Here is a 26,613-nt window from a genome sequence, read left to right on the forward strand (position 1 = left end):
AAGGGACCTACGGTTTTTACACGGGGTGTTACGGTTTTACTTCATTGTCCAGGTTCTGATTAAAACCGTCCCTTTTCCCTCTGGCAGCTCCGAGGGAAGGAGGGGAAGGTGTCAGCGCCTCTGGGCGGAAAAAGGTATCGTTTCAGAGAGCAGGAACCTCCAGGCAGCTGTCTGAGAACAGGCGCCGGCTTGATGCTGCAGGTGATGTGGTTTGGGGTCTCTTGAGACCCCCCTGTTCAGCATCCCAGCACTCACCCTGCTTCCAAGCCGCAGGCAAAGCGAGGTGGCTGCTGGTGTTGCAGAGGGATTGCGTGGCAGAAATGCTCAGAAATGTTTCCTGAGATGCAAGAATCTGGGGCCAAACCTGCCTGTGTGCTGCTTCTGGTGTCCGCTTGGTATGCTGATGTAGGAAGCCTTTCTGAATTGCTTAGCTCAGGCATATTCAGTTCTTGCATCCTTTTTTTTAAAGTCCCATCCAATATTGTTATTGCAATTTGTCTTTGCCACCGTTGTTTGCTTACTAGTGGGCTGTTATTGCTTGCTTTAAAAACGGCGAACACGGCCGCTGCATCGATCTGTGGGTTGGCAACGAGGTGTCCGCAGTGGGCTTCTTCCAGCTCTCAGTGACTCGAGGGCAGAGTGATTTAGGGAAAAAAGAGGGTGGAGAAAATACCAGAACCTAGCGAGTTCATAAGTGCTGAATTCCTAGTGCCGAAGAGGACATTGAAATCCAGTAGCATTTCAAAACCAGCCCAGGCGATGTGGCTGCTTTTTAAAACTAGCACACTACGTTTATTTCTTGGTTGCGTGGATTTAATACAATGCACGTGCAGAAATCACACCAGCCGAAATAACTCGTTACTCTCACAGTATAACGTAACAAACTTGAACTTATTTATACAACAGATACGACCTTGAAGCACTTCAGTAACCATACTTAAAACTTTCAGATGCCTCTTCGTGGGTTTCCAATTTTATTTTTGTTCCAATTAAAAAAAGAGGATTGTCTCTTGGTATTTTCTCAAGCAAAAACACCTTTTACCCTCTCTGCAGCAAAACTACTGATGTTTATTTTTTGCAACACGCCATAAATACAAACCTGCCAGCCTTAAATCCTCCATGCATGACTGCAGGAATAAATTTCCTGGGCTGTGTAGTGGAATTGAAGCACTCAGAAAGGGTGAGCGCGCCACGCTGAGCAGTTGAACCCTTGCCTTTTTCCATTAACCCACGTCCCTCCTTTTGCCTCTCAAACAACTACCTAGAGTTTTTTTTTTTAAGGCTGTACTCACAGCTATAAATTAAAGCTCATTCGGCAGTGCTGTTAGGTGATGAAACAGCGAGACCTCTTATTTTTCTTGGGGAAAACAAGAAGGCTTGGATCATCTGGAGTGCAAAACCAGGGAGAACTTGCTCGGAATTAAGGTATACAGCAGGAAAATGGGAGCTCTTCTCTGCTCCCCAGCCTGTCTCTCATTTAAATAGCTTATGTGAGTATTCGGCGATGAAGTGCCACGTAGTTATCGAAGAAATACATCTGAAGTGCAAGTATCATCATCTGGAGAGCCGTCGCTGGAGCTGAAGGAGCTGCTGGAGTGGGTGCCGATGCTGGGTGAAGGTCGGACCCCTGGGACTGAAAATCTGGGCGTCAGCTGATTGAGCTCCAAGCCTCAACCCCTCGTTTGGATGTTGTTTTTCACCCAGGTCCTGCTGAATGGCTGTAGGACGAGGCATTTAATTCAGGAATATCTAGCTCCTGATTATTCCAGCTCTGAATTTTTTTTTTTACCTCTGCTAAGCATCGAAGCCTAATGGGATGCTAATAACGTCAGTCCTTGTTAGCTGAGTGCGTTCCTTGTTGGACACTTCTTGTTTTTTTTCTAAACAACGAACATAAAGGCTGTTTTTATTTTCATCAGGGTCTCCTAGCAACAGGGCTTCCTCTGAAGTGACCCTTGCCATTTTGGAAGGTTTCTATCCGAGATGCTTTAAATAACCTTAATTCTTCCCGGGGCTTCCAAAAACTGGTACAGAAGCAGGTTTGATTTACATTTGATTTCCCAGGAAAGGCCCGGGTTATTTGCTCAGCCTCTTGTCGGGATAAACCAGTGTTATTAATATTAAGCCATTATTTCCATTTAAGACAGCTTCCGGAGAAAGCTGCTGGCTTTATAAATGTTTGGGGAATTTGGAGGCAGAAATCCTTACTAACTCGAGCTCGTTTTCTGTTGATTACAGAAACAAATCCTGCTTGGAGACGTGGTCCAGCATGTTCCAGGTGTAGGTGTGCTGCCTGTTATAAAGGTTATTCAAAGCTTTCCCTAACAGGGTATGGCTTCTTGTGCTGCGGCCTGTTAAACTCTGTGGCTTGGGATCCATGCTTCTGTTTTCTGTGTCTTTAAACTTTGGCGTATTGAAGCTTTTGACACCATCCCTGCAATAAATGTGTCTGGGAAGCCATTGAGAGTCCTGATTCTGGTGAGATTTAAAGCGGCGTTAAACCGAGAGCAGCAATTCTGAAATAAAAGCCTGGGACGTTACCAGTACAATTCGATTACAGTCACAATCCTGAAAGAGCTGAGTTTTTAATGCCTCTGTTTTGCCATGGGTGTTATACTAGATTAGCTGTAACTCCTTAAATGAGGAAGTTAATTTTTTCTTTTGCTTGGGAAAACTTTTGATCTTTTGTTCTGTAGTTTGTTAGCAGAGACTCGTAACGTTAACCCCTGGTAAATGCAAGGAGGAACCACGTAGCTGACCCTGAACTGAAAGGGGATTAGGACTGTTTATGTGACCTTGTATTTTCTGTAAACTACAGAGCATCCTCAGGCCCTATGCCCTCCATCTGCTGACATGCAGTCCTATATTTCATGTATTCGACCCTTGATCGAGATATGATTACCGGAACAAAATTCAGTCCAGAAATACTGGGAATTTCCGCAAAATGTGTAGTCTTATGTAGCTCTGCAGCCCAGGAAGTGCAGAAGTACTTAGCAGCGCAGAATGGCCGGGGAATCAGTCATGGGAAGGAACTGGTGAGTGTCGAATCCAAGTTATCCATTAAAGAAAGGGGGTCGGGTCGTAACAGGCAACACTTCGGCGGTCGTATGAAAGCTGGTAAGAGCTTTTTATTAGATAACTGCCTCATAAATCAGTCCGATAGAACAAAAGGCCTCAAAAACCGAGATCTTCCTGACACCTCTTCATTGCTGTTCGCGTTGATGTATGACATGGGCCATTAGTTTAAGTGCGGAAAGCCTTCGGAGGTGGTGCTGGTGGAGTTGCGCTGCGCACATCATCATGCAAATGGGATTTTTTTTGGGTGTTAGAAAAACCTAACTAACAAACCAACCCAGAGGATGCGAAGTTGCGGCCCTAAATAAACAAGGGGAGGGCCGCCGAGGGGCTGCTCTGTCTGCACTGCATCCTAATTAAATCCCTGGCAGACTCCCTGGGAGCTCTGCTCACCCCCTGGCACGCGGGGAGGAGGCGATGCTCTCGTGTGCGAGGGCCGAGCAGCCTGTGTGAAAATCCCTAGTACTTGTAGGAGCGTGCTTACTGGCCAGGGAGAGTGTGTGGAGAGAGAAATGGATCTATCGGGCGTTTTTTTAGCTGTTCTTACAGTAGTTTGTAGTGTAACAAGCAGAGGTACGCGTGGTGACACCGTTCGCTAAGCTACGTTCTGGGGGAAAAAGGGGATTTGTTGATGTTACAGCAATTAGAAAATACTCGCCTCTGAGAGCACAACTGTAATGATATGAAGTTTAATTACATGTAATTAATTCTACCAAATATTTAAGCTGCGCTGCACTGCGCAGCCCTGGTTGCTGCGCGCTTGGTTTAATGGGTGGAGCAGATGCGTGTGGAAGTCTGGAAGGCGTCCAGGGGCTGGCTGTTGTTATTTGGATAATCTGATATTTATTCTAACGCTGGCTAACATACCCGCGTAATATCTGCGTGTGGAGAGCTGGTAGATGGAGGTTCGGCGCGATTCACGCGGCGATCTTTGTTAGGTTGTAACTGGAACCCATGCAAGTGGTGCTGCCAAGAGCAGGTCTCCCCTCTTCCGTCTGCCAGCGCGTGGCGTTGTGTTGGTTTTGGCTCCCTGTCTAACGAGCTATTTCATATCGCAGGGTTATTGACTGTCTGCAAGATAATGCCCAGCGACGGTAAAATTAACCCTGGTCCAAAGGTACAGAGAACTTAGGTGGCTTCTGTTATTCAATCGAGCGTTGGCATCGCGTCAAGAGGAGCTGAACCTGATCTGTGAACTGTAGGTCTGCCTGAATCACATCTGCCATCCCTGAAATACCTGGAGCGTTTGGCTCGTCAGATGCAGCCAAATAGCAAAATATCTAACTTGTGACCACCACAGGTCCTCTGGGAAGGGAAGAGGGACAAGTCCTTCTCCCTTTTTCCACCCTGTGTTGTTACAAGGTTGGCCTTTGTAGTGGAAGATGGCCTCTCAATTAGCCCTGGCTGTGTAACGAAGGAAGGGGGTTTGGCTGAATTTAGAGCTGTATCATTCAATTTCTCATACAGTGGGGTTGTTAATCTTGGAAACTCTCCCACCTGAGAAAGGAATGGGGGTCACCTGAGAGTTTTACCTTCTCCACATGCAGCCTGAGAAGCAGCAGCAGCTCTTCCTTCTGCTGCTTCTGCTCTTTTACTAATTCCCTTACAGCTGGCTGCTGAAAATCTCCGCGCTGCACTGGAAGGCAGCCATGCTTGGCCACAAAATTCATTGCCCTCTCTTCTCTTTAGTATTTAATGTACTCTTGCTGTCATCCTGCTTCTCTTTTTCCCCCCTAAGCTTCCAGGTTGCTGAGAGGAGCCTGAAAAAAAAAACGGCTTTGTTCTTTCTTTTGAGCAGAAGAAAGCCCTGCTTTCGTGTTGGCTTCATAAATCCAGCATCGATCCTTGGGATGGACTGGCAAGGAGCTACTGGGAAGGGCAGCGACTACGTGCCTGGGAAGGCAGCTGGCTCCCCGAGGCAGGCAGCGAGGTGCAATCCTGTTTAAAGGCTTCCTCCAGCAGTGTGGATTTGTGGCCGTGTCCCCTTGGAGCCTTGTCCTTTGTCACGGTGGGATGCCGCTGGGTGGCAGCTCTCGACGTTGGCCAGCCTCTCGGGCAGCGCTTTCAGTGCTTCCCGAGTTCAGGCTCTTAATTCCTTCTTCCTTTATTCCATCAGGCTGCAGAGCTGAGGGAGTCAGGGAATGGGTTTGAAGGTGGCTACGGAGAAATGAAGCTGGAATATCCCTTACAACTGTATCTTGCCTGGCCCTGGCATGGAGGTGATTTGCATGTTTCCTGCCGATAGCAGGGCTCTCCAGTCGAGATGGCTCCCTGCAAGCTTTGAGCAGGTCTGTAAGGCTGAGATTTGATCCTTCGGACAGCCTTATCGTTAGCCTTCGCCTTACCCCAGCGAGACGTCACTCGGGGCGAGCTCTTCCATTAAATCATCTTTTCTCAGCAGGGTGTCTCGGAGTGCAAATTACCTCGGCAGCTCTTAGCCCTGAAAACTGAATCAGAGCTGGGATGTGGGGCTGGACCTGCTCTGAGCAGAGATGCCTTTGGTTGGTCCCCTGATGGCAGCTGTGTCCCCACAGCACGCGTTACTCTTCAGAGCCTGCGGTTGAGCCAAGAATACCTCTTGCATTTGTTTAAGGGTCTGGGGCTATTTCGGAACCAGTGTGTGAACACAGAAATGGGATTTAAGCAGCTCGCTGGGGTAGCTTTGAGTAAGCGGGACAGGCAGACAACTTGTGGGTTTAGCCCCTTTGGAGCGGGGACTGGCAAAGGCTTGCCACTGTCAAAGCCGTTCTGGAAAATGGAGTATATTGATAACAACGTAGGGATACGGACAAGTAACTCCTTAACCCAACAAAACTCATAAGAAACTTTAATTAGTGGAAAAATAAAACTAGTTCATAATCAAAAGCATGTCTTTATAAAACCTCCTTTGGAGGGGGTGGGTTCAAGTGCTTAATTAGTCTCTTTTTCCTGACATTTGACAGTGCAAATCCTAATTAATGTTTTTACGAAGCTTAAGGACGGGACAGCAGAATCCTCATGGCACATCGTGAGCTTTGATCTTGGTGAAATTGGCTTCCATTGAACAGGACAAATTTCATGAAGAAGTCCAGTGTCAAACACCTTGATAGCATTTAGGTTTGTATGCCTCACAGCAATACTAAATAATAAGCTAACGATGCTATATCACTAGGGCAATGTATTATTTCTGCAAAGAAAATAGACTTTCGGTGACATTATTTCCTAATGTCTGTAAGTGGAGGCTCTGGACTTCAGTCTTCCAGTCTAGAATGGTTCATTGTGATCACAAGGAGTGAGAAAATCAGCGACTAATCCTGGTTTTTGGAAGGGGATTGGGGGAAACAGTGCAAGAAAAGGAGTCAGAATCGTTTTGAGCACTTACCCTGCTGATATGAATGAAGCGTACTCCTCAGAAAGAGGAGACCTAAGCCAGCTAGTGTTAGTTTTGAGTTCCTTGTTAGTTAAATTAAAAAAATTTGGTATAGCTTCATCGTATTAAGAATCAATAAATGGAAATACTGATATTTTCACTGATGTAATTTGGGAAGTGGCCAGGCTGCGGGACAAAGCTGTGCAGCACGTGGAGTTTTTTATTTCACGAAGGTCTCGGTTTCAAGATGTTAAAATATTGAAGCTAGTATAACACCTTACTTTGAGGAATTTTGATAACCTTCAGGATTTTCTGAAATCATTAAGCATCCTCTATAAAGGTGCTTTCTTAATTTTGTCTTCCCACAGTGCAAAACTGATTTCATTATTCTGTATGTCTGCAAGTCCTTCTCCCTGCCAATAATTTTTCCTTGTCTTCCAACTGCAGCCCCACTTGACAAAGGTATGGGTGTGTAAGGAGTGTTAAGTTTCTACAGAATTAATAAAAATCAATAACTGTATGAGCTGTATGTGCGCATTTTAGACGTGCTGGGGGCAGCAGCGGAATGTCCTCTTCGTAGTGTGGCTTTGGGGACTGATCGCTCCCGAGCAAAACGTGTTGAGGCTTTGGTTGGCAGCTGATACGGTACAGGCCGGGATGCTGGAGAAATGACTCAACGGGGAGAGGAGGAATTAATGAGGTGGCAGGATAAGAAAATGGGAAGCCATTTATCAGGAAATGAAGTTTCTGCAGTTCTGCTAGGTGCAAAGCAATATGTTCGGGTTGTGATCATGTGCGGCGTAACTCTATGGGAGGCAAAAAAAAAAGAAAATGAAAAGGTTTCGTTCCATAATGTCAGGGCATATTTTGGTACCGGTGATCTTTTTCTGTGTGTTTTCCTTCTGAAATTACATCAAGTCTTCAAGATGCTGGATATCTGTCCAGTGTTCAGTGGATAAAGGGCGAGGAACGGGTTAGACTAATGCCATTTTTTGGAGTTGGTCCTTCGTGCCTGTTGGTTCTTAAAACTATTTATTAGTGTAATAGCTGATCACAAAGATTAAGGTATCCATCCTAATCAAACCGTGTAGGAATTAGCAGACACAAACTGCTCAAGACTCCGCATCATGTTTATAAGTCCCAGAATCTGGGGCGTAGAGCTGGGGTGCTGGGCAGGGTGAGGAGGGGACTTCTCCCTTCTGGATGCGTATAAGTAAGCCAACTGTGTGTTTTTTCCCTCCTATGCGAAGTAACTACAGTGTTTGGGAAATCTATAGGGTGTACGATGTCAAACAGTTGGGATATTTTGTTAATCATGCTTGATATTCTCATTTTTGTGAGTTGTTTGTAATTTCATTTTAGGAAACGCTTCTCGATTTGTCTTCTGAAACTTCGTGTTTTAAGAGGAAAGAAAATGTAACAATTTCTTGTGTTGGGGGTTATTTCTGGCAGATGGGAGACGTTTTCTGGCTCTTTCAATTAGAAAAGCATTTCAAGGCCACTTTGTTCTCTCCTTGGCCCCAAATTGCTCTTTTTAACCTTTTTGCTTCTGTTCCCCCAGCATGCTGATGTCTGGCTGTGGATTGCTGGTAACTTGCAGTGCTGGTGCAGCTCTTTTCAGGCAGGCTAGCTAGCTTAAGTGGTAGCAGGATGCAATACCCGGGTCCGACTGTATATATACGTGCACAAATGGGAAATGACTGTATTCAACACCATTTGCTAACTAGGAGTGCAACATTTGTTTTCTGAAAGCTTGCTTTAGTTCATAGGTTAAAGCAGATTTTTCTTAGAGCATTCTTACGTTTAATATTTTCGGTTAAGCAGAATTTATTGCAGCTCACGCGAGTTGAGGTGGGTTAAATAAGTTGAGGGATGCCTGTCTGTGCTGAGTCTCACCAGGTGACAGTGAAATCTTTCCTATGCCTCTGAAAACCATCTCCCACAGAACTGTAGGCTGTATTTTGGCTACCATTTTACACCTGCTTTACTAGGGTTTGTTTTGCAGATGCAGCGTCTTATAGATTTTGTAGCTTGTAAAGTAGGCGTGTTAATTCAAGTCAGCTTCGAGCAATATTGGGTTTTGTTTCTTTAAGCTTGTAAATCAGTGTCGAGACTGAACTTCACTGTCTTGGGAAATGCCAAACTTGTATTAAACAGCACGGGGATATGGTCCGGGTGCAGTTGCTCCAAGCTAGATCTGGCTAGATCTTAGATCTGCAAGTCTTGAGAACAGGTTCGGTTTTTCGGATCTTTGTCCAGACGCCGGTTTGTTATGATTTAATTCCTATTCCAGAAGACAATTCCGATTCCAGAAGACGGTCCCGCTAGCTGGCGGCGGTCTCTAAGGCAGCGGCGGGTATGTGCGTGGGTTATTATCTCGCAGGCATGGCCAGGAGTCGTCAGGACAACCCCCTGGCAGGAGGCAGCATTTGCATCCATCCTTCCTTTGAGCGGCGGCGGCGGCGTGTCAAAGCTTACCGCGGAGCCCCCCTCCCTCGGCTTGACAGTTGTGGCAAATCAGAACAATTTATGCCTGACAGCTTCGGTAACAATATCAACTAATTTATGCACGAGTTCTCCTGGGATAATTGGGAGGCAGACACGCTCTGCATAAAAAGCCAAGGGGTAGGAGGAGACCCCTGGCTTACCAACTGCTACCCCGAGAGGAGGAGGAGGAGGCTGTAGGCCAAGCAGATTGCCCCTTTTCAGTGGAAAAAAAATTAAGGGTGATAAGAGGTTGGAAGACAAAGGAGCGAGCCCTGCATGGGTCATCTGTCAGGAGCCCTTGATAGAGCTAGTGAGGAAACAATGGGCACCACTTCAGCTCCAACAATGCGACTCAGAAGTGCGTTTTTATTAGGAAAGCGAATAGAAACGTTGGCTCTCGAGCACTCTCACGGAGAAACACCTCATTTTTCCTCTTTAATGTAAAGCTCGAATGAAATTTACCGAGCAGCAAGTTTCCCACTTGATTTTTTTTTTGGGGGGGGGGGGCTCGTTTTGGGAAGATCAAGCAAATGTTCAAATTGTGGCTGAGAAAGCGAGGCTCGTGGAGCGAGGGGCACGCTGTGCAGATGGGAGGTAGCGAAGCTGATGATGCTCATTTGCTAAGAGCAGATATAAAAGTTAAAGCATCTCCTAAAAACACCCTGGTTTTCTGCAAATGTTCCTCTGATCTTTGGGAACGTTGAGCTTTATATTTAGGTAGCGTACACCATGAGTCAATTTTGCCTTTATTTTTGAGAGATCGGGTCAGATCCCCAGATGGTAAATATTTGCATAATTCTGAAGTCTTAGGCCAAAGTGTACAGCTATGCTAATTTACACCAGCTGAGACTCTGCTTTTTGTGATCCTCCGAAGGAAAAAAAAACAAAACTAGATAATGTCTCTTCGTGTCATTTCTTGTTCTGAAGGTTAAATTGGGTTTATTATGTGGTGTGTGATGGACACCTGCTGATTTGGAATTTGTATAAGTTGTGTTAATGATGCATGTGTTATGGAGCTGGATGTGTCAGGTTTGACTCCTAATTTCCCTAATGGCTGTTGCATGAGGAATTCTAGATTTTGAGGGGAAACTACGCAAGCATCAGATTAAGAGGCAGCAAGGACATATGGGAAGGCTTAACTGTCCGTGTCTTTGTTTTATTTCATATTTGTTAATCAGTGACCCCTGCTGGGGAGGATTTAGATAACCAGGGTCAGGTAACTGCTGTCTCGTTAGGAAAAACCATGTATTTGGGGCTGTTTGATGCATTTCTGTAAAACAAGGTGAACAAGATGGGAAAACCGTGAGCCCTTTTCACGGCATCTTTCTGATCTTAGGTCATTGAACGCTAATTTTGGAGGGAACAAGTCTTGCCCCTAATAATGAACACAGTGGCTGTGACCAGTTTTAAGAAAAAGATGTGAGTGATCCTTCTTGATTCCTTCTGATGAATTGCTTGTCTTTGTTCTATGGGATATGCAAGTATGATTTCCGATCTTTTCTGTCTTTTGAAACTCTACAGCATCCACTTCTGAATGCTATTTGTTGTTCCAGGGCCAGCATTTAGCTCTGTTAAGCAGGGTCATCAATGAGGAAAGGAAAAAAATACCTCTTACTGGAAAGAAAGAAATGAAGTGGAAACACCGAGTGTATTTTTTATTGTATAAGTCCAGCAGAATAATAATTGCTCTATATAATAAGTGTTTTACTTGGAAAGTTATTGGAAAATCTCCTGTGCTTTTACTCCTCCATGGTATGGGCATGTCCAAAGAAGCATGAGAACAGATCATCTTGAAGACTGAGCTGTCCTGTACTGGGTCTACAATGTTTTCCTACACAAATTTTCCTACACAAATGGATTTGAGCAAGCTCTAGTTGGTGGGAGATGTATGGGGTGCTTGAGCCTGCTTGACTTTGGAGGAATGTAGTCTATCAGCATGTTATAATTGCGGCTCTTGCTTCGCCTGTCTCCTCTCCATCTCTCCCACAGAAACACCAGCACGGGGGCTGGGAGGCCAGCCCCCCTGCTGTCTTCGCTGTTGACTTAAATCATCACTGAAAAACCCTAAATACCTTCCTTGTGGCTGGTAGGGCATTGTTGCTGCCTCTTTGGAAGATGAAGACGTTATGATCCATTTTGAGGCTGAACAAAGTACCTTGTAATGCTGTTTGGATAGCCTTATGTGTTTGTATGCGTCTGGCAAGAGGAGAAGGAAAGATCAGCTCTGTGAAGAAACCGCTTCCCTCAGTTTTGATTTTCCACGTGAGAGGTTCCTATTCAAGCATGTGAAAATCTGTGAATGTTGGCACGTTGCTTAAAAAAGTGCAGTAATTTCCCCTTTTCTTTCCCACCTCCTGCCCTGCACCTCTTCCAGCTCCGCGTGCGATTATTTTAGTAGCAGAAGGACTCTGTAATTTTCAAAAACACACAGATCAAGATGAGCAATGAGAACGGCTCTGTTACTGAAGGTAGCCAAAACAAATTGGAGGCTGGGTTTGGGGTTATCTTGTTCTCAAATAGTCAGAATCACTTTCGTAGGTGCTGGTATTATGTCTGTGGATTTCCACCCCTCACGTTCTGTACCTCAGTGTCTGTTCAAGATCAGCGTGGGGTAACTTAAATCTTTTTTCCTCATCTTTCATAAGCATGCGAAGGCTGAGGCTCGCCTGAAAGGGCGGCTGGAGACAGCACTGCTCTTGTGATGTTGCTCTTGACCTTTGAGATGATACTGTGCAAGTTCATTATTTGCTCTCATTTATAAAATTGTGTTCTCTAAGCTTTTGGGGAAGTAACTCGGCTGCTCTCCGAACGGCTTTGCGCGTGCAGATCCTTTTTGATAGCCATAATTCTGTTATAAGACTCCTTTTTTTCTTAAAGGGGGAAAAAAAAAATGCATCCAGGTAGTTACGGTGCCAGGAAGAAATGGACATATCTGGCCGCTAAGATTTATTTGCGGGTCAACTGCTATGCAGTTGTACCACTTTGCCTTTCAGAAAGTGAAGCGATGATTTATTGTGGGGTGTTTTCGTATGCACCGGGTATTTGCGTGGCTCGAGCCTCCGAAAAGGGCACTTTATATATTTACATCAGGAGAAGTGACTTCCAAAGTAAAAGTCAGCAAAAGATTTCATTAACCTTTTCACTAGAAATCCAACTCCATTGATTGTCTTCTGCTTCCTCCTCCCTCTCCTTTCTCGTTCTTTTTGTGATGGACCAATTTTGCTGCCTCCTTTTAGACACTGCGTGCATCGCCTGCTCTCGCTAGCTATAACCCATCGCCGGCTCCGAAACCGATGTTATTTTTTTCATCTCTGGGTCTCCCACGGTGACTCCGGCTGCTTTATTACTTCCTCGAGTCCTGATAAATTTTTAATTGAAAAGTCAATACAGACCCAAGAAAAACGGGGTCAGCAGAGAAGTTTGGGAACTTCGCGGGGGATAAAACTTTTAACATATTAGTTTTACCTCGGGGCTTCACGGTTTCCCTTAAAATTATTTATGGGAGCGAGGGAAGAGAGGAGCATGTTCTAGCCATTGGAGCCCTGCTTTAAAGTGATAATCACTTTCTAGAGCGTTTTGAACCCCTCCCCTTGTTTTAAAAGAAATGTTTTAGGTTAGAGCAAGTAGCTTATGGCATGGAGTCTGCTTGGGTGACTTCGTCAGTGCCTGTTCGACTGCTCGATGAGCTGTTGTTATTGTTCAGGTTTCATTGCCAGGTTGACTTCTGTAGCTTGACTTCAGTATCTAGGAGTTTCTGCAGCAAATGAACAGTGTTTTTCACGTATGCGAGGGTTTTGGTTATTAACGTTGCTTTTTCAAGTGGTAACGAAGCCAAGAAAAACCATGCTTTCAACCTGGGTACATCTTCAGTGTGGGACATGGTGTAGCGATGGGACGCGGTAGGTCAGGTTGGTGGTTGGACTTGATGATCTTGATGGTCTTTTCCAACCTAAACGATTCTATGATTCCATGAACCACTGGGTCATCTGTGCTTTTTAGAAGCTCTATCTACAGTAAGCTGTTGGGTGATTTTTTTTACTGTAGTGGTTTAGAAGACCGTGGTTTGATATTAATGTAAATGTGCAAGTACAAGAATCTGCCTAGTTTTGCAAGCAGTGACCAAGCACTTCACAAACTCAATGCTGTAAACTGAAGTTATAAAATCTGGTTCTATAAAATCTGGTTCTTTTTGAGGCTTAATAAAAGCCTCAAACATGAGTTGACTCATGGCTTCATATCAAAATCAGGTGAAAGCTCATTTTACTGCAACCTAAACCCGCAGGGTATGGCAATTTGGACAAAATTCGTGTCAGAAAGCATTTTATAAGTTTTCTATCAAAACTGGGTAAAATTTTTTGGCTATTCACAGCAACAGGCTATGAAACTGTTGAACAACGCTGTTGGCGGTATACAGGATCCTTAAGCTTTTCTGTTCATCCAAGAGGTTGCCCTTGAGGGGGGGAAAAAGTGGCAGTGTGTCTAAGTTATTTCTAGAAATGATTGGGCACATCAAGAAGTCTGTGCACAGCTCTTCGGGAAGACTCCAGCTGGCTCGGTGTGCCTTGGAAGGCCTTCAGACGAGTTCCCGTTGCCTCATTACATTTAAAAGCCACACGAGGTGTGCTTCCAACTCGTTCTGGGAGGGCTTTGAAAGTTGTAAGTGACTTGTACAAAGCTTCTACCTGAATGCTGCGCGTGGGCAACGAGTGAATGTGTAAGAAGCAGAGCTGTGTTTTTGCAGGTTCTTGAATGTCTTGAATCTGAACTTAGAGATAAGAAATAGTGCAATAATTTAAACTTAGTTAAGCTAAAATTCTATGCTTGGACTTGCTCAAACTTATTTCAGAGCCGTAAATAAGTTGCATCGTTCATATAGGAATGCTTGAGACCTATTTTATGATAGTGATGTCAAGTTCATCTTTTTTTCTCAACAGTAGCAGAGTTTTTTTGCTTTTAATACTCATTTCAAGCTACTGTTGAACAATTACCGAATAGCTTTGATCTGTGAAACCGTGTGCAGTTGTATTCTTGGTGATGAAATTCCCTTTGCGTGATGCTTGACTAATGTTTGAATGGAACTTGTAAAAGATCCTCTAAGTGCTGTCTTTTCTCGTGGATCCCGCAAAGCTTTTCATTGACATACAACTGTTTTCCTGTATTTTTGGATCTCAGGGTGAACGTTGGCTATTCATGTTCGTCTTTGGAGTAACGCTGGTTTGAAGGAGGCTACAAGTCTTCATGCCCAAGTGACAAACAGGGTTTGGGTGTTGTGTTTGATGGCACTATAAATAGTAATTTAAAAAATGTGGCTGATTTTCTTCCTTAACTTAAATCTTTCATTATGCTACTTCAAAAGCTAATTTCTTTTTTCTCCCCCTGAATAGTAACTTCCATTAATTTCACTCTAGGTAATGACACAATTACATGTAATCATTGACATGACTCGATATGCAATGCATCAGTCCCATTGTGCCGCGTTTTCAGCTGCTTGAATTTGGACGGCTTCCATCTTGCGCGTTGCCAAGAGCGGTTCTGGAGTCTCTGACATTTTGTTTGACATTAGTCAAGACTGGTAAAGCAAGGTTCCTTGGCAGCCCTTCTGCAAACTTGCCTGTTTTGTTGATTTGAAGCTCGGGAGAAGTGGGTGAGCCAGGTAGGAGATGGTATTTCCCATTTAATGGCTCAGGCATTCATCTGCGATAAATAAGAGTTCGTTTAGAAAGAAGTCTGTACTGCCTAGAGATGCAGGCAGTATATCTTATTTCAGGTGCTGATGACAGTTTCCCATTCATTCCCTTGAGCTATGATTTTGAAAATAAAGTGAATATTGATCAGATAAATCACTCTTGTATTTCCCAAATGCAGTCCGTGTCTGCTGGCCGTACTGCACGGATGAAGACAGACTGCTTGTTTGGAGTCAAATCTCCCCTCAGTTATTGAAAATGAATACATCAGTTGTATTTGCAGATTTTTACTAATCTTTTTAGTCAGAAGGCATGCTGTTTAGTCCCAGAGCTTCAACCCCTTCTTGAACTCGTCGCGGATCTGAGGGTGTAAGCGGGATGAAAATCCAGCCCTGGGAGAGGAAGAATTTGGTCCTGCAGCTTCCAGCGGTGCGTGGATGTCGCTGGGGAGCCGGCAGCGAGATCAAGGTGCTGCTAAATGGGAATCACTGCACGCACAGTTCTCTGGAGCTCCTTACGGGGTGCGAGTGGGGAATCTCCTGGTGTTTGAAGGAGCCTGAAGCAGCGTGCGGGCGCTGGCTGGCAGACGAGGCGATAATGATTCCTTGCGCTACGGGAACGCAGGAAAGCACAAAATCAGTCTCCTTTTCTCTTTGTATGCTCTTTGATCAGCAAGTTTCAGTGTATTCCTCTATAAGGTTTGCCACTTAAAAGCTGCGTTTGATACAAGGCTGTTACATCCTTCAGTGAAGCCGCTTGTATGCTGCAGATGTGCAGGAGCCAAGTTATCTGCCATCTGCCTCAGCCTATTTGCTGCTGGATAGCTCTGGCTTCGACCTCTCCAGAGGTGGTTAGACCTCTATTTTATAGAGAACAGTTTGCAGATGTTTGGAAATATTTTGCTTTTTCCCCTTTCCCGTAGCTAGGTGAGCAATGTTGCTTCGTCCTGCTGTGAACTCTCAGTCCAAGATGAACCTGAAGCATTTTCTTTTGGCCCTTTCACTCTTGCCTCTGCTTGACCAGCTGCATCTCATGAGCAGGTCTGGTGGGATAGGGTAAGTTTCCTTTTAAAAAAAAAAAAAAGAATCAGGAAACAGCCCCCTTTGGGGGAACTCTGCTAGCTATGGGGCTGCACCTGCCCCCCTGGCCTGGAGCTGGGACGCCTCCTGTTGCTTCTCTGAAATGCTGCAGTCTAAAACTCAAGTCAGAGGACACAATAGCTTCCTCTCCTTGAAACTGGTCCCCAAACAACATAAAGCTGACTCCCTGACCAGCTCATGAAAAGAAGGGCTTTGCTTTGTGCTGTGTTTTGTGGTATCTCAGATGCGATAGCTCTGGAAGCATTTATTATCTGCTAGTTGATAAGGATTTGTTTTAAGAAGCTGCAAGTTTTATACTATCTTAAATGGAATCTAATCTTTTCTTTTAAGCAGCGAACAGAAAATATTCATCTCTGTAGGGCTTGTTTTAAGATGGCTTTTTTCTTTTTTTGGAATGACCATATTATATCCATATACCTTCATGGTTAGATGCCTCTGACACCTGCTTGTTGGCAAAAACAAAACCGAGAGGTCTTCAGACATTGGATTTTCGTAGCTCTGAATGCATTAACATGATGTGTGTATCTGAGATTTTTTCATGTGTTCTCCTCCTCCCTGTGAGGGATGCTGCTGAGGGAGGTGGGAGCAGCTGAGCTTGATTTTTGGGGTGTTGAGGAGCTGATGCCTGCAGGTGGAGCTGGTCTAGGCCCTGCTCCTCTGGGGGGAGGTTTTCAGCATCAAGAGCCAGCTGGTAAGGACTTAGCCCCTGTGTTGTCTTTTTTCTCTGTTGCTATTTTTGCTGCTGAAGCCTGGCATCTGCCACTTGCCTTTCCAGATGCGCTTTGATGCGTGCGTAAAGTTTGATGTTCCAGGGAGAAGCTGCGGTACCCGAACTCGTCTGAGGACAGCTGACTGTTGCTGAATGGCATCTCACCGCTGGCTGTGACTGTTGACTAACAGCCTGGCTAGCATGAAATGGGCTCGTCGCTCAGTAGGCTGCAGCAGTTTTCAGCGTCGTTAATTACAAAGAGAATTTCCTCCCGGAGAAATCAGGTTTCTGTAATGCCTGTCCTCAGATGTGCCACGTTTAGCGTGTCCTACATATCCTTAAAGCAGCGTGCTCTGGACTTATTTGGACACTTGTTGCCTTAGCAATTCATGTGTCCTCATTGTACTTAATTAAGAGGGCTAATGGCTGCTTGAGACTGGGTAAATATCTACTTCTGAAGTAATAAAGCAAAAGTAATCCTCAGACCCTAATAGAGGATTAATGGTAGGGCTGTAGGCCTAGAATAGGCAGCTCTTCCTTCTTCCAGACTTAAGATACTTTGAGATTGCATCTTTTGAAAACTACTCTGCTTTTTGTAAGCTTACAGAAGTACTAAAGCTGCATTTCTCAGAAATACTGAGCACGGTGACCATTTACTGCTATATTTCCCAAGAAAATAGGAGCTTTGGAGTGATGCTTCTGGTTGAACGTTTGCAGTGTTGTGTGGGTGGGCCAGAAAATCATCAGGGTCCGGCCTCCAGTTTTAATTCAAGCCTTATCAAATATTCATGTGACTCTTCAGAAAAAAATATTGAGTGTTTCAGACTTCTGAAGCTGAAAAGTAGCAGTTATTTAGTCAATAAAAGCATCTGAGCTGTAAGCACACTTCCAGATGTCTTTCCCCTCTCAGTCAATCTGCAAGCCCTCTTCTTCAGGCTGTCCTGGTGATGCTCAGCTCCTCACTTCACTCGGTGTTAATTATTTAGAAGAAAGCCTGCAATTTAGCAAGAGCTGGTGTCCTTCCAGTTGCCAATAAAGCGCTGTCACCTTTCAAGCAGTCGGTCACGATGTCCCTGAGCTCCAGGCCTGGTTTATCCCCAGGAGTACCCAGGAGGAGTTCCACTTCAGGGACTGCTGCTGCCTCCTCCTGTATCGGGGTGGCTTTCACAGAAGCCCAGAGTAAGGACTGATAATGCTTCTTCATTTATCTGCTTATCTACTTAAGTTGGACCTCTTAATTTGTCCTAAAACCTCTTGGTGTAGCAGGGCACAGCTTGCTCTGAGTCCACCTGCCGAGCCGATGACACGCGCAAGCTGTAATTTGAAAACATTTTGCTTAAAAGATCCGTAGAGTTGTTTCGCTTGACAACTTCTCATTTGTTAAGTGACCACTTCTGGCACTTCATTTTCTCCTCCCGCCCTGGAGATTTCTCTCATCTGTCATTTTCTGCCTGACCTAGGGCTCGCGGGTTCAGCTTTCTCACGTCTCTCTTCTTTCAGCGGCGTGATAGAGATCCGGAGGTTCAGCGGTCAGCACGTTTGGCAGGATGCTCGGTTATCTGTGGGCTCCCGGATGTGTCTCAGAAGCGAGCTTGTAGGCAGCGTTATCTACGTGCCACGTGGGTTTAGCCACCGAAAAGGTTTTGCTGCTCGACTTGCTGCAGAAACTGTGCTTGTTTCTGTAGTGAGTGGTGAAACTCAATCTCTGTATTTGAGCACAGGGTTTCTGTACAGCGCTGAAGTGTATTACAGTGAATAATATCCGACTGCTCTTAACCACTGTAAATCGTAGGCTGTCTTTTCAGGGAGCTGTGGACCATCGGTATCTCGGTTTTGCCGGGTGGCTTTCAAATCCTGCCGTAAATCCTCCCGTCGTGTTGTCCTGCGGGTCGCCTCGCTAGATGAGCCCAGATGGTGGGAGCTGCCTTCTCCGGCCGTGGCCCTGTAGTCGATCCTACCTGGGTAAAAGTGGGTGCCAAACGCTTCCAGGCGGTGGTGTTTCATTCCCGGGGAGCCCAAATCACTCCTGTATCTCTTGGGGTTGTCCACGTAGGTGTCAAGCAGGTATGAAACATTACTGGCCGCATATGCCGAAGCCGCTTCCCTAAAGAATGATAAATGCACCAGTGGGAAGCAAGGCAGCCAATTACTCAGCATGATTAAAAGCAAACAAATGACCCCTAATTGCGTTTCATAATTAAAAATTCGCTGTATATTAATATTTTTTATTATTGAGTTTATTAACACTTCATAAAGCTGTGTAACACGCATTACTAATAGCTGCTATATAACCGCAATATATTTTAAGTTTTCAGCTCCAAATGCTCTTAAAGTGGGATTTAGTGTAAAGACCGATGGTAATTTCAAAACGGGATTTAGTACCGAGGCAGATAGTGGTTTGGGTTAGCATCTCCTAACTGTCCTGCTCTTGCTTTCAATTCAGTGTCTGCCTATTCAAAGGACGCGGCAGTGAAATATCTAATCCAGCTCTGGCCATTCCTCCTGATCTATATCATGTCTTTCAAAAAAAAAAAATAAAAAAATAAAGCCTATAAGCACTGACTCATAACAGTTCCTGGCAATGACACGAGCAATATATTACTGTACATCTTTCCTCAATGTTTGTCTGCTGAAATATTTACTAGAGAGGCTCTGGCAGGGCTGTGAATGAATGATACCGGTGGCTCTAAGGTAGCTTAAATGCTGTTTTCTTGGGGGGAAATCAACAATGCTGCGGAAAATAAAATAAAAACAAACATATCAGAAGTTGAGGAAAGAAATGTCCTGGGGATGCGCATGTTAATTATGATGGTGGTGCTGGGGAGGGCTTAAACGTGCAGCTGTTGGAGGGGTGAAAACACTTCAGCCTCAACTGTGCTGAACAGATGCATTTGCATATTTACATCTGATAAAACCTCACTTATACGAACAGCAAACACTTTGGTGTACGTGTTGCACGTCGTGATCAACAGCTGCTTTTTTGGGTTCTCTTCCTTGAATTTTTGCTGTTTCGGGGCTAAATAGCTGTAAACACTTCTGAATTTTGTGTCCCCTCTGTGTCCCCAGGCCATGTTGTGCTTGGTCCACGTTGAGCCTGCTGGGTACAGACGGAGCATCGCTACGCAAGAGGATGTGTCAAAATAAGCTTTGTTCTAGTTTGCCATCTTATTTCTGGTTGCTTATCCTGCTTCTGCTGGCTGCTTTTGTTTGACTTGAAACTCTGGAGGAAAAAAAAAAAATCCAGCAAGATAAATCAATACTGAAAGTATTTTAGTAACTAGTGTGTTTTTATATCTTGCATGAGAGCTGAAATCGTCAGTACGGTGCAATACAGAAAAGACCAGAGTGATGAGAAAAGCAGGAGACGCATCCAAATTGAACGTACGCTTAGCTTTTTTAACGTCTGACTTCACAAAACAAAGTAGTGAATTGATTTTTGGCCCCAATCAAGTTTTTTTTTCCCCTGAAAACCATGGTTAGAATAAAGAGAAGGCCTAAAACCTGTAGTTTGGAGGAAGGAACACAAAGGCTGCCTGGATTAAATTCCCATCTCTTTCAGGGGGATCTTTCAGGGGGATGCGTGCTTGGGTCTCCACCCTAGATCCGGTTACAAAAAGTTGAGGCTTGGCCAAAAATCAATACTATATGACGACTGTTGCCAAAATCTTTGCAGCTGATGGAAACTCTGCCATACAATATTCTGAAAAAATACTTGTTTTAATGAGATGCCCTTAGTTACTACAGCGTTGGACCTGAACTCCTAACAAGCTACGGGCCCTCTTTTTTCTCTGTGAGTAGAGGGATGGCGTTTGGTTTAGGTGTTCAAAAAGGAACCTGAGAAACAATATTCTCGTGAAGACTGGGATCTGCTTTCTTTAAAAGGAATGCAAGTAAACTGGGGAACGTAGATACTTGCTTTATTGCACGCTAGATTTTTTTGCATAGGGATTTCTGCAGTGCTATATAACCGCATAAGCTTGATTCTTTTTAAAAATAACATTATCTACAATTTACATTTTTTTTCTGGGGGGGACACGGGCAGCTCTCCCAGGGAGGGAGGTGATGGACGTGATCCCTGGCTCCTTGCTCAGGCTCACCAAGCGGTGTCTAAATGTTTTGTTGGAGTTATTGCATCGGCAAGCGATGGCTGAGCTCTGCTTTTGGGGCAGGAAGGGGATGGCTCGTGCCCTGAGCTCAACACGGGTGGCAATGAGAGACCAGGAGGGGAAAAGGTCTGCTCTGTGTCGGAGTGGGAGCTCTTGGGCTCAGGGAGCTATGGTGTCTAGTAATTAAATAAAATGTAGTGTCCAGCCGGAGTACAAATGCACTGAGAAGGGGCTGTGCTGGCTGGGTGTCTGGCACCGGACTGTGCCGCAGCGCGGCTTGAAAATGTGGCCAAGAGACCCAAAAGTGCCCCGTGGCACTTCGATAATGCTTGTGTATAACTTAAAATATAGTATTTTGGGGAAAATACAGTATAAGTGGAAGGCTTTATTATTACAGTGGTAACATTTGTGTTTCTAAGGAAGCTTAACCTGAAATTTGTGTACAGAGCTAGGATTTTTAGGGATACTTCTGCTTAATTTAGGGATACTTCAGCTTAATAGTGTTGGAAGATCTGTTCTTAATAGATGCTTTTTTTTCTGATCCGATCATTAAATTAAAAATGAGGCATGATATCTGCTGGCTTTTGAAGTGAGTACCCTTCTGACAGTAAGGGCAGAACAGTAATTGGAAATCGTTACAGGTGGTCAAGCTGAAGAGGGGGAAAAACTTCATCATACCCTTTCTAACGTGGCTGCGTCCATATTTAACCCGAAGGGGCGAGATAACTTCATGTTGTAGGGGATTTGTAGGGGATGAACGTTACACGGACTGGCAGCCGGGGAGATTTGAGGGATGCTTGTTAACGTAAGTGGCTTCCCTTTCTTCTGATCCTTGTTCACAGAGAAACCAAAGCACCTCTATTCCATCCTTTTTTTCCTAATTAATTGGCATAATTGGTTGAAATGGGCCATTTGGGAGCGAAAACCCCTTTAGCACCTTGCTGAATTATCAAATGCTGTTTATCTATGTGAGTGTCAGCAATTTGAATTAAAATGCTTGCTCCTAACCTTTGCTTTTTTTACAGCAAGTGACTTCATTCACATGCTCCTATTATAGTACCCCAAGTTTGTGTATTTTGTCTCTCAATTTCCATTTTACAGGAAGCGAAGGACCTTCGGTACTGCGTGCTTTTATTTATGTATAGCAGCTGAGGAATATGGGGAGCTGAGTCTCCGAAGGCTGTGCCAGTTGGCCTTTGAGAAAGCTGTTGCGGAATTTACAGAACAAGGGAAAACAATCACAACACTTAAAATCCTCATCTTTAACAAATATTTCTTTATATTTTGCATTGCTGCTATTTCCAGAAGCTGCCTTTCTGCTCAACGTATGGTTTACAGACTGAGGTGTACCCTAAAGAGCTTTTTTTTTCCTGAAATTTTGTGAATTGAACCTTTGGCTTGATTTTTTTCAAGTTTCCTAGCAGTTTTCTTTCCGTAGAACCTCAAACAGAAACGGGACACAGATGTGGCTACAGCATAAATCTGAGCCCGTATCTAAGGGATGCAAATGTTTTTGGTAGGTGACTTATTTTGAAGCGCTTGCAATCAGAAGGCATTTAGCTTCAGGGGTGGCTAAGAGCAGGCACGGCCTTGGCAGAAGTCCCCAAAGCCACTGCCCCATCTGCATGGCATTATCCACATGAGTAGGTTTTCTTCGTCGAAATCAGCGGAACCGTATGGCAATATTCAGAGCCGAAATTGTTTCTGATGGGTTCCCGTGTAGTTACAACTCCGCGCTTGCGCTCTTAGTCACTGCAATTTGGAAACTCGTTCAAGTGAGTAATATCGTGTTGGACTGCGCCTTCTGTTTTCCCTCGGAACTGGCAAACTTCTTCAAACAGCTTTATTATGAGAACTTGGAGGGTTTGGAGGAGGACATCAGGGTGTGTGCTTTATGTGGAGCAAGTAACTCGAAAAAAAGTTGACCAGGAGTTGCTGGTATTGTGCAGTGTTTTAGTTACAGGTGGTTAAATTTTGTGCTCTGACTTCTAAACCTTTTTAGTGTCAAGACTATTTAGCATTTGAGCTTCTCATATAGCGGTTCTGCTATCGATATATTTCTTATCCCCTTCCCAGTCTCATGTGAGAAGCAATTTCTTGGTCTTCTCTGGCAGACTGCATCGCGCAGATGAGTTCTGCTGTGTCGTGTTCAGCAAACAGAAATTGCTGAGCTAATTCCTTTTTTCCTCCTCGTTAGGAAATTCTCATTTAATTGGTATTTGGTGGCAGGTAGAGAATGAGGCTTGGGCTTTGAAGATAGAAATGTTTTTTGTTGACACCTCTGCTTGAAGGACAGGTGTGATGAGAAATCCTGCTTACTGCGCGTGGGTTGCAGAAAGCCATTTTCCCCATAAAAGCTATCCATCTTTCAAGAAAATTCGTATTGACAGCTTTGGATATTATTTGGACACGCCTCTATGATATCTTTGAAATACAATTGAAAACTAACATTTTTTTCACTGGCTCTTTCTGAATGCCTTCTGAATATTGATCTTCCACAAGAGCTGGTCCTCTCGTGTTGCGGTACTTGAGCGAAGATTTCCATCGTGTCGTGAGGTAGGCTTGAAAGTCTAGGTCCAAATACTTAGTGGATGGAAATCGACGTAATGTTACTGTCAGAGCCAAAATCTGAAAATCTGTCGTCCTGTATATTAGGCTTTGTCTTCTCCAAAGGTACCTCAAAGGAGGCTGTAGCGAGGTGGGGGTTGGTCTATTCTCCCATATGCCTGGTGACAGGACGAGGGGGAATGGGCTGAAGTTGCACCAGGGGAGGTTTAGGTTGGATGTTAGGAAGAACTTCTTTACGGAAAGGGTTGTGAGGCATTGGAACGGGCTGCCCAGGGAAGTGGTTGAGTCACCATCCCTGGAGGTCTTTAAGAGACGTTTTGATGTTGAACTTAGTGATATGGTTTAGTGGAGGACTTGTTAGTGTTAGGTCAGAGGTTGGACTGGGTGATCTTGGAGGTCTCTTCCAACCCAGATGATTGTGTGATAACTCAAACTTCAGTTACGATGCTCATAAAAACAAAAATTGGTCTTCCTGTGTTGCCGCAAGACAACAAGACACAAGTAAGGGTCATATAAATTGTGCTCAGTTGGTGGAAAATCCAATGTCTTGGGTTGGTGGTATGTGACAAAATCCCAGAGGCGGGGTTTATTTTGTACCTAATGACTTTAAAAAATAATTTCGTTCAGGTTTATGTAGTTCCTAGGGTTTGGCAGTGTTGGCTTTTCTGTCTTTGGGCAGAATCGCAAAGTGGTTGAGGTTGGAAGGGACCTTAAGAGATGGTCTAGTCCAGCCCCCTCCATTCTTCTCTTACTGTGGTTGAGAGATACAGAGTTAAAAGCAAGTACAACGAGGAAGCCGTGATTTATTATGAAACAAAATGGAGTGTTTGTTTCTGCTGGAAAGGCTGATGCATTAAGGGAGCGCGATGGGAGCGGTTTGTTATTCATTGGCAATCCCTCACTACAGCGGCCTCGATTGCTGGAGGATGTTTTATGACTCAGATTATGCTCAGATTAGGCTTTTTTATCTTAATTCTTTTGGGTTTTCCAGCAGCTGAAATGATGCATTCAGGCCACACGGTCGGCGCGGAGAGTTTTCATTGTGCGGGGAGGGAAGGGCTCTGGATCTGCGGGCGAAGTCACCATTTGTTTCTTTAACGCTCCCATCCATTATTGTAGCACCGCAGTTTGTTTCCTTAATGAGCACCGTTCTGGTTTTCCTGGAAGCCTTTTACCAAGTCAAAGTGTGGGGGGGTTTAATTTCAAGGGTTGCACGAGGAACTGTCTGTTTTGTAAATGGGAGCAGGGACAGTGGTATAACGAAGATATTGTATGCGCGGCAATGGGAGGAGGACACGACTGGCCCCCCGTCACCTCTCCTGGGTGCTGGCTTGTTTTTCTGGGTGCTGGCTTGTTTTATGTCTAGGCAGCCCTGGATATAAGGTGCAGGGTGTAAGGTGCACCCATGCTCTCCAAACCTGGGGACTGGCCCCAAAGGTGTGCCCCGGGACGCAGCGGTAGTGCCTGGTGTGCTGACGGCGCTCGAAGAGGCTGCAGATGATGAGAGAAGACCAGAAGCAGCCTCGTGAAGTCACAGGAGGTTGCGGGAGGGTGCACGTGCGTTATTCTTGGCAGCTACAGCACGTAACGTGCCGCAGGAGATAACCTGCCCCCCGCGTTGGATGTGCCAGATCAGTCCCGCTCATCCCCCGGCGCAAACACGGCCCTGGTTTCGCACAAAAACAGGGAGTACAATTTGTCTGCGTTCATTAACGTAATTGATTGCTTTCCTTGTGATTTTCTGAAGGTTTTTTGGGTTCGGATGCTGCGTTTAAATCACCCCCTCAACAGGCACCGTTGATGCGTTTGTGTCTATTCTGCTGTCCTGATAAGTCTGGCGGTCGCTTTTCACCTTCCCGATGCACGTTACCGAGATTGATTGAAGCTCTGCGCTCGTCCCATCCAAAATACTGTGTAATTAATGTTTCATTATGCTAATACATGCAAATTCGGTAGCGCGCGTTTGATGGGGAGGGGAGAGAACAAAAAAGGATTAGAGAGTTCACTCTAAAGTACAAATTAATTTATTGCATTACTAAATGGCCTCCGAGGAAGGAGGGATGCGTTTAAGAAATGAACAAATACGAAAACAAAAAGCCCCCTGTCTAAATGTTTTGTCTTCCCAAGAAGTGGCTTTTTTTCCCCGAGCGCTGCCACGTGTGCTGGAGCACCGGGGTTTGTGCTGGAGGCTGCTCTGAGATGGTTTTAAATTTAGCACCGTTCCCATTCGTGGATTCTGTTTCCATGTTTTTGTCCCTGTTGCTCGGTCCTTTTTTTTGAGATGTATTTAGAGAGAAAAAAAAAAATCAAGCTATAGAAAGACTGGCTTTGTTTTTGCTCCTTCTGTCTCTAGCTCAGAGTTCTTCCAAGGGATTTCCTTCTCCAGCAGCTGATTTGCTCTCTTGATGTTTTAGCTCGGTATCTGGTTGTTCTTTTCACCCTCCTTTATTTATTCCTCCTCACCTGATTTCTTTTTCCCCTTAATGTGCATTTTGTGTCCTTGCTCTCTCCAGCTATTGCCCTGCCCTTTCATCTGAGCGCGAGCATCTCTTCTGCTGGCTCGTGTCCCTTTGGCAGTCTGACTCTTTCCACAAAGGCTGGTAAAAGCCTGCATCTGGCCAGAGCTGTGGGCCTTTCCTTGTTTGTATTCCACTCAACTCTCCCCTTTTAGCCCCTTTCTGCCTGGCTTGGATTCAGTACTGGATTGATTTTATTTTTCCCCTCTTTTTTTTCTGCCCTGCGTCTTGACTCTTCCTCTGCCGCTGCCTGGGGAGTTTCCTATGCCAGCTCTCGCTGATGCTCAAGTTCCTCGCTGCTCTGCCCCATCCCATCATCCCCCCTGTATCCTTTAATCCCTTCCGCGTTTTAATCCCCTCTGTATTCTTTAATTAGGTGATTTAATCCGGTTTTGTTTCATTTTAGTGGAAACCAGCTAGGCACTGGTGCTCCAGCACACTGGGGAAACGAACCTACTGGAGACCTGTCTCCGCTGGAGTCCTCCACTGGAATCCCATAATTAAATGGGATTTTTCAAATTAGCTTCCGAGTTGGTAATGATGCTTTTCGGCACCCTAAAATGCTGCTCTTCTCCCGGACTTTGTGTTGTCTGCTTCCTTAGTCTTAAAGTTTATTAAATGTAGGATCATTGAAATGGAAAGTAGTGCTGTGCACCCATCCAGTTGTCTGCAGGTGTGGTGCCACATCTTTTCTAGCTCCTTCTCTTTCCTCTCTGGAGCTCTTCTGTGCAAATTGGCGTGTGTAGGTAGCATTTATTTTGGGGAGAAAGAAGGAAACTCGGCAAATAACACGATTGTCTGATCGCGTAATTAAAGCATTTGAAACAAAACCGTGGAGGAAAAAATTGCCCTGGCAAGTCAGACAGTGCAATTAACAGTTCGTCGGTCTTCTCCGGATGCTCAAAATAAAAATTCAATCCACCCCCCCGTGCTGGAAGAAAACGCAGGGCTCTGCTCAGGTTTCCTACAGGCAGTGAGATCTTTTTATGGCGAGGCCGTAGGGTTCAGGTAAGAGCTCC

The 26,613-nt window shown here is 44.9% G+C and overlaps 1 protein-coding gene across 5 annotated transcripts in view; it reads left to right on the forward strand.

Annotated features, from left to right (window-relative positions):
- DCC (DCC netrin 1 receptor) overlaps nt 1-26,613 on the forward strand; it is a 374,240-nt gene that overhangs the window by 63,157 nt on the left and 284,470 nt on the right. For 4 of the 5 annotated variants that reach the window (XM_080571841.1, XM_080571842.1, XM_080571843.1 and 1 more), the window contains one exon: nt 5,192-5,294. In XM_080571841.1, the coding sequence (XP_080427967.1) occupies nt 5,192-5,294 (103 nt within the window). Of the gene's footprint in view, nt 1-5,191; nt 5,295-5,323; nt 6,172-26,613 lie in introns of those variants that run through there. The other variant, XM_080571845.1, reaches the window with a different exon arrangement.

Source organism: Anser brachyrhynchus, assembly GCF_964034855.1.
Source record: "Anser brachyrhynchus genome assembly, chromosome: W".
Classification (NCBI taxonomy): Eukaryota; Metazoa; Chordata; class Aves; order Anseriformes; family Anatidae; genus Anser; species Anser brachyrhynchus.